This window comes from Plasmodium coatneyi, chromosome 2 (genome assembly GCF_001680005.1).
Source record: "Plasmodium coatneyi strain Hackeri chromosome 2, complete sequence".
In the NCBI taxonomy this organism is placed as follows: Eukaryota; Apicomplexa; class Aconoidasida; order Haemosporida; family Plasmodiidae; genus Plasmodium; species Plasmodium coatneyi.
In genome coordinates this window covers 873,069-888,843 of record NC_033557.1, presented here as the reverse complement: position 1 = coordinate 888,843, position 15,775 = coordinate 873,069, and the positions used below count along the sequence as shown (strand labels likewise).

General features: G+C 38.5%; 2 protein-coding genes across 2 annotated transcripts; both read left to right on the top strand.

Annotated features, from left to right (window-relative positions):
- Nucleotides 1-1,746: 1,746 nt before the first annotated feature.
- Nucleotides 1,747-4,245, top strand: PCOAH_00003980 (SICA antigen; the record flags this gene model as incomplete). The annotated part of the gene is made up of 6 exons (XM_020057213.1): nt 1,747-1,927; nt 2,307-2,395; nt 2,428-2,487; nt 2,542-3,166; nt 3,408-4,162; nt 4,213-4,245. 6 exons carry the CDS (start codon nt 1,747-1,749, stop codon nt 4,243-4,245), a joined length of 1,743 nt encoding a protein of 580 aa, XP_019912663.1.
- A 54-nt stretch (nt 4,246-4,299) lies between these two features.
- On the top strand, nt 4,300-6,211 carry PCOAH_00003970 (SICA antigen; the record flags this gene model as incomplete). The annotated part of the gene is made up of 2 exons (XM_020057212.1): nt 4,300-5,370; nt 5,774-6,211. 2 exons carry the CDS (start codon nt 4,300-4,302, stop codon nt 6,209-6,211), a joined length of 1,509 nt encoding a protein of 502 aa, XP_019912604.1.
- Nucleotides 6,212-15,775: the final 9,564 nt, after the last annotated feature.

Below are 15,775 nucleotides of genomic sequence, written 5' to 3'. Positions count from 1 at the left end.
CCCTTAGGAAGGTAATGTTCTCTTCCTTCTCATTAGGGAGGTTGTTCATTTTCCTTCTTTCCTCCCCATTCAGAGGAATGTAGCTTCCATTTCCTTCCCCAAGAAAGGATGTTGTTCCCTTCCCTTGCTGCTTTCAGGAAGGTAATGTTCCTTCCCCCTGAGAAGTAGTTTCTTTCCCTTTCCTTCAGGAGGGAATGTTGTTCTTTTCCCCTCTTAAGGAGGAATGAAGTTGTTCCTTTTCCTTCCTTAGACCATCCCTTTCCTTCCTCCTCCTTAGACCATTTTCTTCCTTCCCTCCTCCTTAGACCTCTTCCCTTCCTTCCTCCTCCTTAGACGCTTCCTTTTTGAGTGTTATGTGGAAACCCCCCTTTTTTGGGAGGTGGTAGTAGTGGGGGAACATCATCCCCATCCTTCCTTCCCCCTTTTTAGGAGATGGTTGTGTGTGGAGATGGGAACACCACATTCAACGGTCCATACGACCATAACCAACATTCTTTCTTCTTTTTTGCGCACTATTATTTGCCCTTCCACTTCTGGGTGGTAGTGGTGGTGATCTACCATTATAGATGGTAGATACTCCATCTGTCATGGAATTTGTTGTTGTGGACAAGTCTCTTATTGTGGAAGTGTCTGCTACTGTTGAATATAGTGCAGAAGAATCTTCCGTTAAAGTGTCGAAGTTCTGTCGTCTCGTAAATCTTTCCTTTACTCTGCTCCTTTTAAAATTGTTACTGATCCAGGGATGTAGAAGATTATACTACGAAGGATATTAGGGGTGGTAGGTGGTAGCTGGAAGTAAGGTTGTTAGGGGTAGTAGGTCGGATGAAAGGTTGTGTTAAGATGGTAGGTGGAATGAAGGTTGTTAGGGGTGGTTGGTGGAAGGAATGTGTATAAGATGGTAGGAAGGGATGCTACTTCCTTTAAGGATAAAAAAAAAAAAAAAAAGGGAGGGGGGAAAGTGTGCAGAAGGGTGCACATGTATGGAGTTTTATGTGGTTCGAAGGTGGAAGGAAGATTGATAGGGGTGGAAGGTTATTCACTTTTCTTTTAAAGGAGAAAAAAAAAAAAAAAATTGAAGGAAGCGAGGATAGTGTGTAGGGGGGTTCAGTTCTTAGGGGTCGATGTAAGGTTGTTAGGTGGTGGAAGGAAGATTCTTAGGGATGGAAGGAAGGAAGTATACTTAGGGGAAGGTGTGCAGTGGGGTGTAAATTTGGGTTTTAGGGCTGGAAGGGAAAGTTGTTCACTTTTTCTTTGAGAAGAAAATATAAAAAAAATAAAAAAAAAATGAAAAGAAAAAAAACAAAAAAAAGGAAAAAAAAAAAAAACAAAAAACGAAGAAAAGAAAAAAATAAAAAAAAAAAGGAAAGGAGAGGGGGAAGAAAGTGTGTAGGGGGGTGCACTCAGGGGTAGTATGTGGGTGGAAGGTGTAAAGAAGGAAGGTGTTGTTAGATTGTTATGGGGTGGAAGGATGATTCTTAGGGTGGAGGGAGGAAGGGAGGGTTGTTGGGGTGATTGGTGGAAGGAAGGTTGCTTTCTCTTCCTTTAGGAAGAAGAAGAAGAAGAAGAAGAAGAAGAAAAAAAAAAAAAAAAAAAAGAACAAAAAAAAAAGTATTCTCAGAAGAAAAGGACGTAAGGAATGAATGTATGTGTACATTGTGTTGTACACATATGTAAGTACTTAGTGAAATACTCTTTTCCATTTAGTAAGTAACGATTCTATTGAAAAGAACTGGTAGAAAAGAAAGAATGGCTCCACGAAAGAGTAAATTACAACAAGACCATACGGAGAAAGTGGGGGATGATGGTGCTCGTAGTGCAGAAGGTGGACCAAACAATGAAACTAAAAGAGCTCCTCGACGTCGAAGGGGATTCACTGTACTAACTCTCAAGCCAGGAGTACCCGATGTAATAGTAACGCATGAACCAAGTGAGGGGTATGGTTACGATTACGATTACTTATATATATATGTACACACATATATATATATGTATATATATGCTTTAGAAAGTAGTTGTACGAAAAAAAAAAGTATTCTCTTTTCTCTCTCATACTCTTCTATTCTTTTTTTTTTCCTTCCTCCCTATAGGCAAGGTAAAGATGGAGAACTTTTTGTATTCATTGGAAGGGGGACTTCCTCAACCACCTAATACAACCCACCTGCCACCATAACGACTACCATGATGGTTGGTGGGTTGTTAGGGGGTGGTTGAGATGCCCCTTCCACTGTACCACCATTTTACCATTATTCCATTACCTTGTGTACTATTTATTCCTACTTCTACTTTTGTTTCCCCTTTTCTTACAGAAGTTACTTGTACAGACACTGACTTACAGGGTCGCTTAAAGGATGTTATCGACAACTGGAATAAGGGCAGAGGGAAGAGTAACGACTGGGTAAGTATTGTTACCGTTCATTATGATCGCAGGCAGCACAAATAGACATAAAAAAATGTATATTATTGAAGCGAAGAATGAATAAGGGTTCCGTATAGGTATTAAATATATGTACATGTTCTATCTTTCCTTCTTCTTATTGACAGGACCAAGTATGGAAGGAAATCGAGAATAGGATCAATCCACTCTCTAAAGACATATCAGAGAATAAATCAAGTATGGAAGAAACCTATTGTAAAAAGCCTAATGGACAGGGCACCAAGTGGACAGAAGCAGATAGAAACGCGTGTATGCTCATCACTGCAGGATTAAAACATATCTACGAAATTAAAGAGGACACGGACAAAAAGGGCCATGAGGTCAGGAAGAATAATAGAATATTTAGGGCCACTGCGGCATGTATCATATTAAATGAACTCATAAGGAAATTAAAGGATAAGGCAAAATCTTGTACCCAGATAATAAGCATAGATAAAGGCATAAATCATGCCTTCAGTAAAAGTGCAGAAATTAAGGCAACTGCATGTAATGGTGATCCTGACTGTTTTGAGTGCAAACAGGAAAACTATTCAAACTGTAAAATGGGAAGTAACCGAATTGAGGAGATGTTAAAGGAAAAAATCGATAAGGACGAAAAAATAAAAGAAGCACTGGGAGACATATATCCACCTTCCAACCCCTCATCCACCTCCCCCAATGGAACAGGTTATATAAAGAAAAAACCCGAGAAGTGGAAGGGGGAACGGGGAAGGAGAAGGAACAAATACCAACGTATTCTTCCATCATCCTACCACCCTATCACCCCTAACACAACCTTCCTTCCCTGCTTAGACCCCTTCCTTAGATTCTCCTTCCCTGCTTAGACTTTCTTCCTTCCTTAGACCTCCTTATACCATCCCTTTCCTTCCTTCCACCTACCACCACCCTAACAACCTTTTTTCCACCCCATAACAACCTTCCTTCTAACACTCTAACAATCCTTCCTTGCACCCCTAACATTCCTTCCTTACAGCCACTATTGAGGGATGGTTCACACGTTTTTCGGAGGGTGTAACACAAGAGGAGAAAAATAATTATAAGGAATTAGGGAGCATGCTAGCACTGTGCGAACCTCCTGAGGATGAGGAGCCTAAGGACGGAGTAGACCTGAGCACGAATAAGGAGTTTTGTGAAATTATGGTAAAGAATATAATATTGACGACAGGCGTTGCAGAGAAATATAAAAACGAAAACGGGAAAACACCGTGTGAGAAGAAAGTAAAAAATATTCCCTTATGTGATTTATTAAAAGTATGGATGTGGTATATGGACTGGTTCTGTGTCCCTAAGGAAATCATAGAACGTGCCATTAGCGTTGTGAATTTAGTAAGGGGAAAACTTAAAGGAGGATTAATTAAGGATCATAAGTATGTGGAATGTGCTTATGAGAATGCACTTAACATTCCTTATTATACGGGACAGAAGGATATGAGAGGTGAAGCGCAACAAATATTGCTCACAAGTGTGTTATATCATAAGATTGGAGCAAAAACTCACAAGAAAGAATGGTGCACGGGGGGTAAAAAAAAGTACCAGCTCAAAGGACCAGAGGGTTTAGACCGTGCACGCCATGATCAGGGAGGGGAGGGCCAAATAAATAATGGTTACAGTGGCTTAAAAGACCTGCAAGGAATTCTTAAGGAAGTTGAGCAAGCATTAGAACAGGCGCAAGAAAAAAAGGTGGAAAAGGAAGAATTGTTAGAAGTCTCAGAACAAGTCACAGAAGAAGTTGTTGTTCCTCCACCCGAACCCGAACAACATCCACCACCACCAAGAAGACCAGCCACACCGAGGCAGAGACCCTCAAGTGAGGACTGTACCAAGAAGACTGACCTATGTCAACGTGCACAATGTGTAACAACACAATGGTTTATAGACAGAAAAGGGGGATATTCAACACAAAACTGGGTAAGGGAACATTAATTATCACAGCTGTCAAAGTCATTTCAGTGAATAGTATTCCTTATACACATGACAACAAGGGGGGAGGAGAGGCAAACATAAATCATGCACACAATTTAAATGTGTACATATATGTTCCATTTTTTTTTTTTTTTCTTGTTTGTGCACAGTGTGCATATTGGGGGGATAAGGACGTTGGACGCGTATTTAGGGGACTGTTTAATGCTATGAAGAATAAGAAGAAAACCGACGAAGATCTGTGTAAAAACATTACAGTGACTGATCAAACAACGATGGAAGCGAATATAAAAGCATGTGAGCTTATTACAGCAAGTTTGCAGCATATATACGGCATTCAGGAAGATCCGAGCAAGATTTACGGAAACCAGAAGAAAAATGACAGAATATTTGATCAAGTTATCGCATGCGCCTTCCTGAACTTATACGCAGATAAAATGGAACAACAGAAGTGTATAGACAAGAATGTTATAACAGATGCCTTCAGCAAAAGTGAACAAATTAAAGAGAACACACCTCCATGCAATGGCATAGATACTAATTGTGTTACTTGCACAAGGGATAAAAGTTATGAAAATTGCCCACTAAACGTGAGAACGGACCTATGGACAACAGGTGGAGCAACTGGAACATGCAACCAAGACGGAACTAACATGAAGAGTAAAATGGATGATATGCTCGAAAAGGATGGAACAGGACTAAAGCAAACTTTGGACGACATATGTAAAGAAACTTCCCAACCTTCCACCAAGGACCAAGATGGCGCGGTCCAACCGGCCACCGAAGACAATGGACGCGCTCCTGCTGCTCCAAGTGCTTATCCAGCTCTATCGGAAGGTGAAGAAGGGGGTGGTCACAGTCTGGGTGAAGGAGCTGGGGGACGAAGTGAAGCTGATTTAGGGACACCCAAGGCTGCAAAACTTACTGCCAAGAAAGGAATCGATCCCTTCCTTCCTTACTTCCCTCTTGCTCCTGCCGTGCTTGGTATTTCCGTTATGAGTTATTTAGTTTGGAAGGTAAAAAAAAAGAAAAAGGAAAAAAAATGAAAAAATCATTCTTAGAAGAAAAGAAAAAAAAAAAAAAAAAAAAAAAGGGTGTAGGATTTCGCATTTTAGGGGTGTGTGTGTAGGATTTCGCATTTTAGGGGGGTGTATGTAGGATTTCACATTTTAGGGATGTGTATGTAGGATTTTGCATTTTAGGGTCTGTGTATGCAGGATTTTGCATTTAAGGAGTGTGTGTGTAGGATTTTGCAATTTAGGGGTGTGTGTGTATAGGATTTCACATTTTAGGGTGTGTGTATGTAGGATTTTACACTTGGGTTTTTGTAGTAGTAATTACTGTTGCGTGAACAAAATTTTCGCACCCCTATTAAAGAAACATTTTCTTTCCTTTTTTTTTTTTTTTTTTTTTGTTCAGTACTTTGGAATGCTTCGTAAGAGAAGAAAACGTTACAGAAGAGCTTATCAACTACGTGGTCCATCCTTAGAACAGCAGATTGTTGACCATGTGGATGAGCACCTTGGTCCACGTGAATATATCTTAGTAAAGGAGCGCAAACCTCGTTCTACGCCTATAAAAAGGAGGAAAAAACGTGCTGTTGGTCGTCGCCGTGGTGTACGTCGCCGCATGATTATTGATATTCATTTAGAAGTCTTAAGCGAATGTCAAAAAGGGGACCTCCATTCGACGAAGGAAGACTTTTTTGAAATTTTGGTTCGAGAATTTATGGGAAGCGAATTCATAAAAGAAGAAAATGTTCCTAAGGAAGACATTCCTAAGGGAGAGGTTCCAAGTTCGGATTCCGGGTTTGCGGTTCCAGGTTTAGGGTTTAGTGAGGAAAGACTTTGTTCCTGAGGGAAGGTGTTCCTAGGGAACAGGTTCCCGGTTTAGGGGAGGAAGACTTTGTTCCTAAGGAAGATATTCTTATGGAATGTTTTCCTAAGGAACAGGTTTCATGTTCAGGGTTCAGGGTTTAGGGTGTACTAAATATTTTTTCTTTTTTTTTTTTTTGTTTTGTGTATTAAATGTGTTTACATGTTTATGTGTAATTAATATAAGTGGAAGTGAAATATTGTTTTTCACTTTATTGTGATTTGTTTGGGATAATTTTTTTTTTTTTGCGGATTAAAAAAGATGCCTATTCATTTTGTTACAAAAATTTTTTAACTTGAAAAATTTTTTTTTTTGTTTTTTTTAAAATACAAGAATATTTCTTTAAAGGAGGTCAGCACCTTTTTCCTTTTTCCGCGCCCCTTTCTGGGGATATTCCTTTCCTTATGTGCTTATTCAAACTTACAAATGGAAGGAAGGGAAAAAAGTAATGAAATATGAACAAAAGATGGAAGGAAAAAGGAAGGAAGGAAAGAAAAGGATGGAGGAAAATAGAAGAAAGTGTCTCTTTTTTTTTTTTTCCTACACTGCATATAAGCTTCATGATGGTCATTTATATCCCTCCCTTCCTTCCTCCGAAGGGATGAGGATGGGAAGGGAACATTCCCCTTCCGTCCTTTTCCATCCAGGTGTTACATGTTCTGATAACCTATATTTCTTGGGTGATGACCTGGTCTATTATTTGTTCTCTTTCTGTGTAGTCCATTATATATGGTAGATTCTTCTGTTGAATAATGTGTAGAGGTGTCCGATGAATCGAATGCTGTGGAAGCTACTGTGGAGTATTCGGTGGAATATTCAGTTTGTATGTCCAAGTTATACCTGGCGGACCTTTTTTCCTTTCTCCAGAGGATTTATCTTTCACACGGAATATAGAAGTGTACTGAAGAGAAAAGGGATGAAATAAGGAGGAAGAAGGAAAAAAGGAATATAGTGAAAGAATGGCGGAAACATGTTTCACCGATGCACATTTATTGTGCATGTTAGACCTTTGTGGTTCGAACAACAGAAATGATGAATATTTTTTCCTTTGAATACTATGATGGATATGCGTGTATTATTCAATGTCATATGAATAATTCATTAATTACCTTGTACAAGAGGAAGGAAATTAATGTCAATCCTCCACCTACTGCCAGCACTGAGGATATGATTGGGGTGGTAAGATCGACGGTAGTGCCTATCATGGCGCTTGCATCTTCCTTTGATAATGATGTTACTGCTTCGGAATCAAAATTCTGTCTTCCTGGGATAGTTGACTCTGCGCCCCCATCAGGACTATCTATACTCACTTTGGAACCTGATACATCTATATCCACTTCTGGACCCTTTAGGTCACCTTCCACTTTGGGTGCTGATACATCTACGTCCCCCTTCGGCTTCTTCTCTTTCTCTTCATAACTCCCCTGAACTTCCTCCTGCTTATCTTGAGGTTCACCTATAGCAGAAAGAAAATAATTAAAGGATTAACTGAGTAAAGGTGCAGTGAGGTGCGGGTGTTGTTGCTTCAGATATTTTTTCTGCAGATGTTGATTCTGCAGGTTCTGGTTGTGTTGGTGGTACTGCTGCAGGTGGAGTTTCTTGTTGTGGTTGTTCATTATCTGAAAAGGGGAATAATTGGTATTAGTCATTTATGTAATCATGGATCACTGAAAGCAAGTGTAGGGTGAGTGCATAAGGGGGGTGCACCTCCTTGTATTCCTTTCTTTCATTTTTTTTTTTTTATTTTGACCTGATGGTGTTTCTACGGCTACATCCTTCAGTTTTTCACTTTCTAAAGGAGTCAGCCTACCTTCGAACAGGGATAAGAGATCTGATGGGTGTTTAATTGTCCCACCGGCGCCATCTAATACTTTCTTTATTTCTTCGCAGTATCCGCCCGCGCGCTGGCTCTGCTGTGCACACTTGCTGCTCCTGTCCCCATAGGCATTACGAGCCCCCTCCAGGAATTTTCTGTATTCCTCTGCACATGGCTCATCTTTTGTATTTATTCTTCTTTCCACCTCACTGTAGTCCTGTGTATAGTGGTACAGAGTTTTTAGGTGTCCGAACTCCTCTGGCGTCACCTTTGGGAGGGTCTTTGTGCAATTGTCTATATGTTTCCATTTCTGCAACTTTGGGTAAATTGTACTCATAACATCCCGGACGGATATATCGTTCTTCAATTCACGGAAGAGGATTTCCCCTAGCCAGTAGTAAAAGAGGTCACAATACATAGATTTTCCCCCCTGCCCTCTTGTATATATATAACACCAGGCATTCATAATTTTCGGTACTTCTTTCTCCACTGACCTATATCTATCCAGAGCACCCTCTAAGGTGCTTTTTACTGTGGCCCTGCAACCTTTACATTTACTATTATCCGCTGCTGCCTCCTGAAGTTTTTTATATCGGGATTGGGAGCTTCCCTCCTTCCAACAGTTTGTCTGTACCTAGAATAAATAGTGCAGATATGCGTTATATTGCGCATATATACATATATATATACTTCAGTATATATTATAATATTTACATGAAATACTTATATATGAGACAATCCACATTTATTCTTATTGTTTTATAACATTTATTCTTACCGTTGCCATTTTTATTCCTCCCTCTTTCTTAAAATTGGGTATAGATTCTCTTCCTTAATATTTATGTGTATATTGTCCAATATAATATATACTCAATCTTACACCTGTATTTTTTTTTGTTTTCTTCGCCTATTTCTGAATGAATATAAAATGAGTATACTACTTCAATTCTTCACTATAATTACATTCTATAATACAACACACATACGGAATTTCCATCCCTCTTTATTTAAATATTTATATTCCTTCTCACCTTTCTTTTTATGAAGTATAATTCACTCCAGAATTTAGCTTATACACAAATGTACATATTATTATTTATATACATGGAAGTATATTAATTTATTGAATATACACGGCATAGAAGGTGGGAAGAACCGTTGTTTGGGATGAAGGAACCGTAAGATCGGAAGAAGATGATAGGGTTGTAAGTTCTAGATAGGAAACGCGTGTTGTGTTATGCGGTATATATTTCTCTCTTTTTTGATTTTCTTTCCTTCCTTCTTTTACTTCTCCTTATATTATTATAACTTGTGTGAGGTTCCTGCGTGTATTGCTCTAAAAAAATAATTTTTTTTTGATATAAATTTCATGTTCACTTATATAGAACTGTTACAAGCATAACCTAGAAATATGCTATATAACTTCGTGTATTGCGCATATTACAAGAATATACTATGGACTATGGGCAAGTATAGTGTATATTTCTCTTCTGTATGGGCATAAGCACGTTTCCCCCCCTTTTCTTCCTCATCAAGGTAACAAAACAACATCCTCTTCCTTCGTTCCTGCATGCACAGAAATTAATGTACAACAGATTAGTACAACTGTTTAAATAATATATCGCAAAAAAAAGTGAACTGTCAGCTTCCTAATCGACGAAAAAACATAAGAACAAATTATACATAAATGTATTTTATTTTTTTTTTTTTACGAAATTACAAGAGAACAAAGAATTCTACTCAATCCATTTAAATCCATCCTATAAGATTTGAACCCTGTCATCCAGCTTAATTCACCTTCCTCTGGGGGCATGGCTCATACAAATTTTCGCCATTATTTATTACACATATAACAGCAGAAAAACTGTGAAAGGGACCCTTCTTTACATTTATTTTATTCATATTCATAAGTTATGCATTGTGTAAGGCATAGGAGTTGTGATAATGAGGACAAAATGTGTAAAAACTTAGCTAGCGTGCGCACGCACCCACAGAGAGTGTGTGATCAATTTCTATATTTCCACGGTGTAATAAAATTTTGTGAGTTGCCAAAATGGAAAAATATTAAACAATAGTGAAAGATGTGTATACTTTTCTTCTGCGCACAAATGTTGCCATTCCCTAAATCCCCTTCCCCTTTTTCATCAAGGTGACAACCTTCTATTTTTATGCACAAAAATGAACTTAAAATGAATTATTCAGTACACCTACCTGGATAATATGTCAAAAAAAGTAATTATCAGCATCGCCCCCCATTCGGCAGAAAAAAGAACGTCGAAACGAATTAGAAAAAGGGGGGATTTTATTTTTCACAAAATTATAAAGAACAAAAGGGATTCTATGGAATCCATTTACTTCAGCTCATAAGACCTGAATTCTATCATTTAGCTTAATTTTCCCTTGGGGGGCATTGCTCGTAGAAATTTTCGTTATTACCACATATAACAAAAAAACTGTGAAAGGGACCCTTCTTTACATTTATTTCATTCATATTCATAAGTTATAAATTTTCAGAAACTTCAGTTGTGTAATAGGGACAAAATATAAAAACGTACCTAGCACGAACACAGAGTGACTAATTATTTCATATTTTATTGTGTGAAAACATTTATTAGTTGCCAAAATGGGAAAATAAAGTTGGAATGATCGGAAAGAGCGCGCACACTAGTGTACTTATCACAACACAGAATTATGCTTACTAAAAGTTTCCCATTAAAAATAGAATTGTTCGCAAGTTGTGCACAAAATAGGTGAATTGAAATTCTATAGTTGTAAAAGTCCAAATATAAAATTTTTTAACGGAAGTTGTGCACAAAAAAAGTGGATTGAAATTCCAGTGCCAAGATCCGAATAAAATTTTTTAGGGAGGTAACACATAGAAAAAGGGGGGAGGAACACATAATTCGCATGGTTATGCCAAATATTATAATGCGACGCTTTAAATCTGTTATATTTTCTGTGGTACACATTTGTGTGAAAATACAAGCGCACGGCTTGTAAAATTTGCATATATATGTGCATGCTTGTAAGTTCGCGCATATGCTTTTTTTTTCGCAATTTTTCCTGTGTGACAAAATTTATATTAGGGCATTTTTTTTGGACTACTTTTTTGGACAATTTTTTTTTTTTTGCATTTTTTCCTGTGTGACAAAATTTATATTAGGGCATTTTTTTCTTCTTTTGGACAATTTTTTGGATAATATTATACCTAAATTGCAGTAAAAAAAAAGGGAATGAAACGCGGCTTCCCTTTCTCTTTTATGCATGGATTGTTGTTCCCGTTTCATAGAATTGCATCTAAAAAGATGTGCAACATAGAAGAAGGGGGGCGCGAACCACTCCTGACCCTCGCGAGAATCTTCGCGGTAAGCTTCGCGCACAATTTAGAGGAGCACCTTTTCAAAGGCCATGATTAGAACTTTAAAAGGAAAGGACGGGAAAAAAAAATTATTAAGATAAAAAAAAATATTTATGCACAAAAAAAAAAAAAAAATTAAAATAAAAATTTTAGGGATAAAAATTTAAAAGAAAATGAATAAGCATGTTGGATCTTAAGTAAGGGTAGTTGCAAACAAATCAAAATAAAGTAAAGGAGGAAAATTTTTTTTCTTCCACTTATATTGGTTACACATTAACATAAGCAAATTAGTACAAAACGAAAAAAAAAGAAAGGAAGAAAAAGAAAAAATAGGAAATAAGGGGAAAGGAAAAGAAGGAAGGGGAAAAGAACGGGGGAAATACCATTTTTGCTCTTTACACTGCATAAGCTCTATGGTCACTTGTGCCTTCCCCGCACTGAAAGGAGGGAATCATTCCCCTGCCTCCTTGGTGTTACGTTTACATGTTTTGATAACCTACCATCCCGCGACCCCGTGTACTATTATTTATTCCTCCTCCCCTGGAAGGTCGTGCAGTATATGGTGCAGAAGAATATACTGTGGTGGAATCATCCGTTGTTGTGGACAAGTATGTTGAATCATTCTCTGTTGTTGGACCTATGGTAAAAGTTTCCTCCGTTAACTCGTCCAAGTGGTGATGTTCAGTCGATCTTTTTCTTCTGTTCCTTCTATTTTTTCTGTTGCTGTTGTTCCTTAATCCAAAAGTGTTGCTTATCATGGAAGGTAATTCAGTATACTAAGAAAGGGGAGGGTTATAGGAGGAAAAGAAAGGGTTTAGAGGGGAAGGAAAGAAAGGAGGGTGTATATTAATAATAATGTTCACTTTTATAAATACTAACTGCCATTACTTTATATAATAAGAAGGGAACAGCTGTTAATCCTAAGGTTCCGAGTATAGAGGTGATGCTTGCTGTGGTGGTGGCTTTACTTACGGCTTCGTCTTTTTTTTTGGTGGCTGCTGCTCTTGCTGCAGATAGTGCAGCTTCTGCTTCACGCTGGTTCTGCGCTATTCTTTCTTCTGCAGATTTTAATGCGATTTTTAATTGTGTTAGTTTCTCATTAATTTGTTCCTTATGACTTGGGCAAAAGTTCTTACAGCACTCATCACTACAGGTGGTTCCGCCCGTACAATGCGTGTCCATGGCAGGGCGTGCTGCTTGAGCTGCATTTTTCTGTAGAGAATCCAATTTATATTTCAGTTTTGTTAGTTTATTATTAATTTGTTCCATATGCTTGTTCCAAAAATCTTTACAGAAATTATTTGCCTTTCTCCCCGTACAATTGGCGTCCATAAATTTCTTCGCTCCTGTTACTTCGCTGAGATATTTATTTAAGGCCGCATTATGGTTAGTATTATAGTGCTGTAGATAATCATTTATATGCTGGTAGTCATAGGAGAAGTCATATGTTATTTTCATTTTTTTGAGAAGTTCTTCTCTAATGTGGTTACAAGGGAGTTCACACCCCTGACCCTCATATGTTCGCCTTATTGATCTGCAAATATAAAATAGGGGATCAATGGAATTGGCATCCCCAAGGTTCTTAAATAATAGATCTCCAATCCAGAAATATAAAAAATTACATCGTTCTTTGGGATTTGTTTTCTGCTGATACTTATACATTGCGGACACATAGCACGCTGCTTTTACAATTTTATCAGCATAACTACTTATACTGCTATATGGTTTCAGAAAGCTCTCTACATATTCTATGATTTCCCCCTTACAATCTTTTGTGCTTTCCTCAAATGGATCGTAAAAAAATTTTTTTGAAGGTAAATTATCCGGAAATTGAACCTGTAAATATAATTAACCGGGAATATATGTGTATTCTCACATTCTCCATTATATGATGCATAAAATATTATGTGTGCACCATTCTTATATGTATAAAATTTAAGCAATAATAAGAAGAAAACAACAAACCAACCTGTGTTGTTGGTTCTGGCATTGTTGTTGTCAGTTGTTGTATAAATGTGTTGTATATTCCTTGATCTATGTAACGGAATTTATATTGAAGTGTTGCGTGCTGTTCCTTATATTTTTAAGGAAGAGAGTGTGAACGTTATGCTTATTTCCGTTTACATAGAAATGTGATTTTTCTCTTTTTGGGGTGAAAAATTTTCTGTTTTCACATTTTTTATCCATGCTTAACTGTTATTGCACAATTGTTATTTGGAAAGTGTTAATTAAAATATTCGTTAACAAATGTATAGTATACTGCAGATCAAACATGCACAGATCAATTCCACCCTCCTCCCTTCTGTATATGTGCATATATATAATTCCTACTTCGCGCATGGAATGTGCGTTTTCGTGAATTAAATAAAAATGATGAAATGAAAGGGGGGTGGGGCTTGTGGTGGTAAATTCATACATTAACTAAGATTAATACAGAATAAAGGGGTGGCGTACCATTCATGAATTAGGAACAACAGTGTTAGGATAGAAATTTATGCATTTACAACAGTACAGAAGAAGCAGGATGGGAGCAGCGGGGGGAAGGGAATTACATGAATTTTACATATATGTGTAAAAGGAAAAGGGAAGAAAATATGTACACACCCTTTTCTATTAATAATATACTTTATATTATGCTTACACCCTTTCTCTTTTTTTATGGTTACGAACACTAAGTGTAGCTCACACTACATAATGCATATTTATGTACTGTTGGGGTTGTTTCCCTTTATTTCTTCCTCCTCCAATATAGATCATACTCTTACATATTAGTGCGCACCTGCTTTGTCCTTTCACCCCCCTTTCCCTTCACTGTTCTACAGGAATATAGGACGTCGGATGGAAGGTGTTGTTAGATTGTTGGGATGGAAGGAAGGTGGTGTTGTGATTATGGTGTGAATGTGGCGGTGTTATAAGGGTGGTTGTTGTTAGGGGTGTTGGTGGATGAAAGGTTCTTAGGGGTGGTAGGGTGTTGGGGGTGCTAGAATGAAGGGTTAAGGGTGTTTAGAATGAAGGGGTTAAAAGGAAGGGGTCTAAGGGGGAAGAAAGTAAGTCTTTGATTTCGCATTTGGGGGGTGTAAGCTTTTGGTTTTAGGGTTTAGGGTTCAGGTGTATGATGCTGTTAGGTTAAGGAACAACAATATAGCTTGGTGCTTAGTCCTCCCGCAGGGGGGATAAACCCGAAGGGTGTGTAAAAAAAAAAAAATAAATAAGTAAAAAAAAAAATTGAAGGAACGGAAGAAGGTGTGCAGAGGAATTAAATTTGGATTTTTGGGTGGAAGGGGTAGGTGGGAAGATGCGTGCAGTTTGGGATGTTAGGGTGGAAGGGAGGTTGTTGGGGTGCTTGGTGGAAGGGAAGGTTGTTAGGGGTGGAAGGGTGGTAGGTTGTTAGGAGTGGTAGGTGGAGGGAAGGGTTTTGTGGTGGTGGGTAGGTCGGTTGTTAGTTGGTAGGTTGAAGGAAAGGATGTCTAGGGAAGGTAATGAGGGTCTGAGGAATGAAGCAGGAAGTAGTGTCTAAGGAGGACGAAGGAAGGAAGGATCTAAGGAAAGAAGAAAAGAAGGAGATCTAAGGAAGAAAAAAAGGAGTTCTGAGGAGGAGGATCTAAGGAGGACGAAGGGGTCTTAAGGGTGGAAGGAAGGGAAGGGGAAGGAAAGGAGGGTCTAAGGAAGGAATGGAAGGGGTCTAGGGAAGGAAAGCGGGGTCTAAGGAGGAGGAAGGAAGGGTGGTCTTAGAAAGGGAAAGAAGGTTATTAGGGTTGTGGTAGGTGGAAGGAAGGTTGAGTTAGGAGTGATAGAATGAAGGTTAGGGGTTCAGCGTTTAGGTTTGTGAGTTTCAGGGTTTAAGGTTTAGGGGTAGGATCTTTCTAGGTTAGGGAAGAACAATATGGCCTGCTACTTTAGCCACCCCAGGGTGGAGGAGTACACCCGAAGGGTGTAAAAAAAGAAAAAAAATAGAAGGAAAGAAAGAAGAAAAAAAAAAAAAAAAGAAAAAAGAAAGGGAAGGGGTACATTAATATGTAAGGTGTAGTGTGGATGGAGGGGGGGGCGGAAGGAGGAGGTGAAGAGGGTGCTCCGAGAACACATTGCATGCACCTAATATGAACTGTTCGTAGTGTATAAATTAGGGTCGGATAAGGAAAGTAGGGGTGGGGGTGAGCATCCCTATTTACGAGGCAACAAGGGGAGCAGCAGCAGCCGAGGGAGGGAGCCGCGAAAAAGTAATTACACTTCCACTAATCAAACATAAGTGGAAAAAAGGAATATGCGCACCCGCCAACACACCATGTATGGGAGAATGTGTGACGGAAGCACAGCACTACTATATAAGAGGGGGGGTGCGCAATGCATGAGCAACTCGGTTGCTGCTACATAT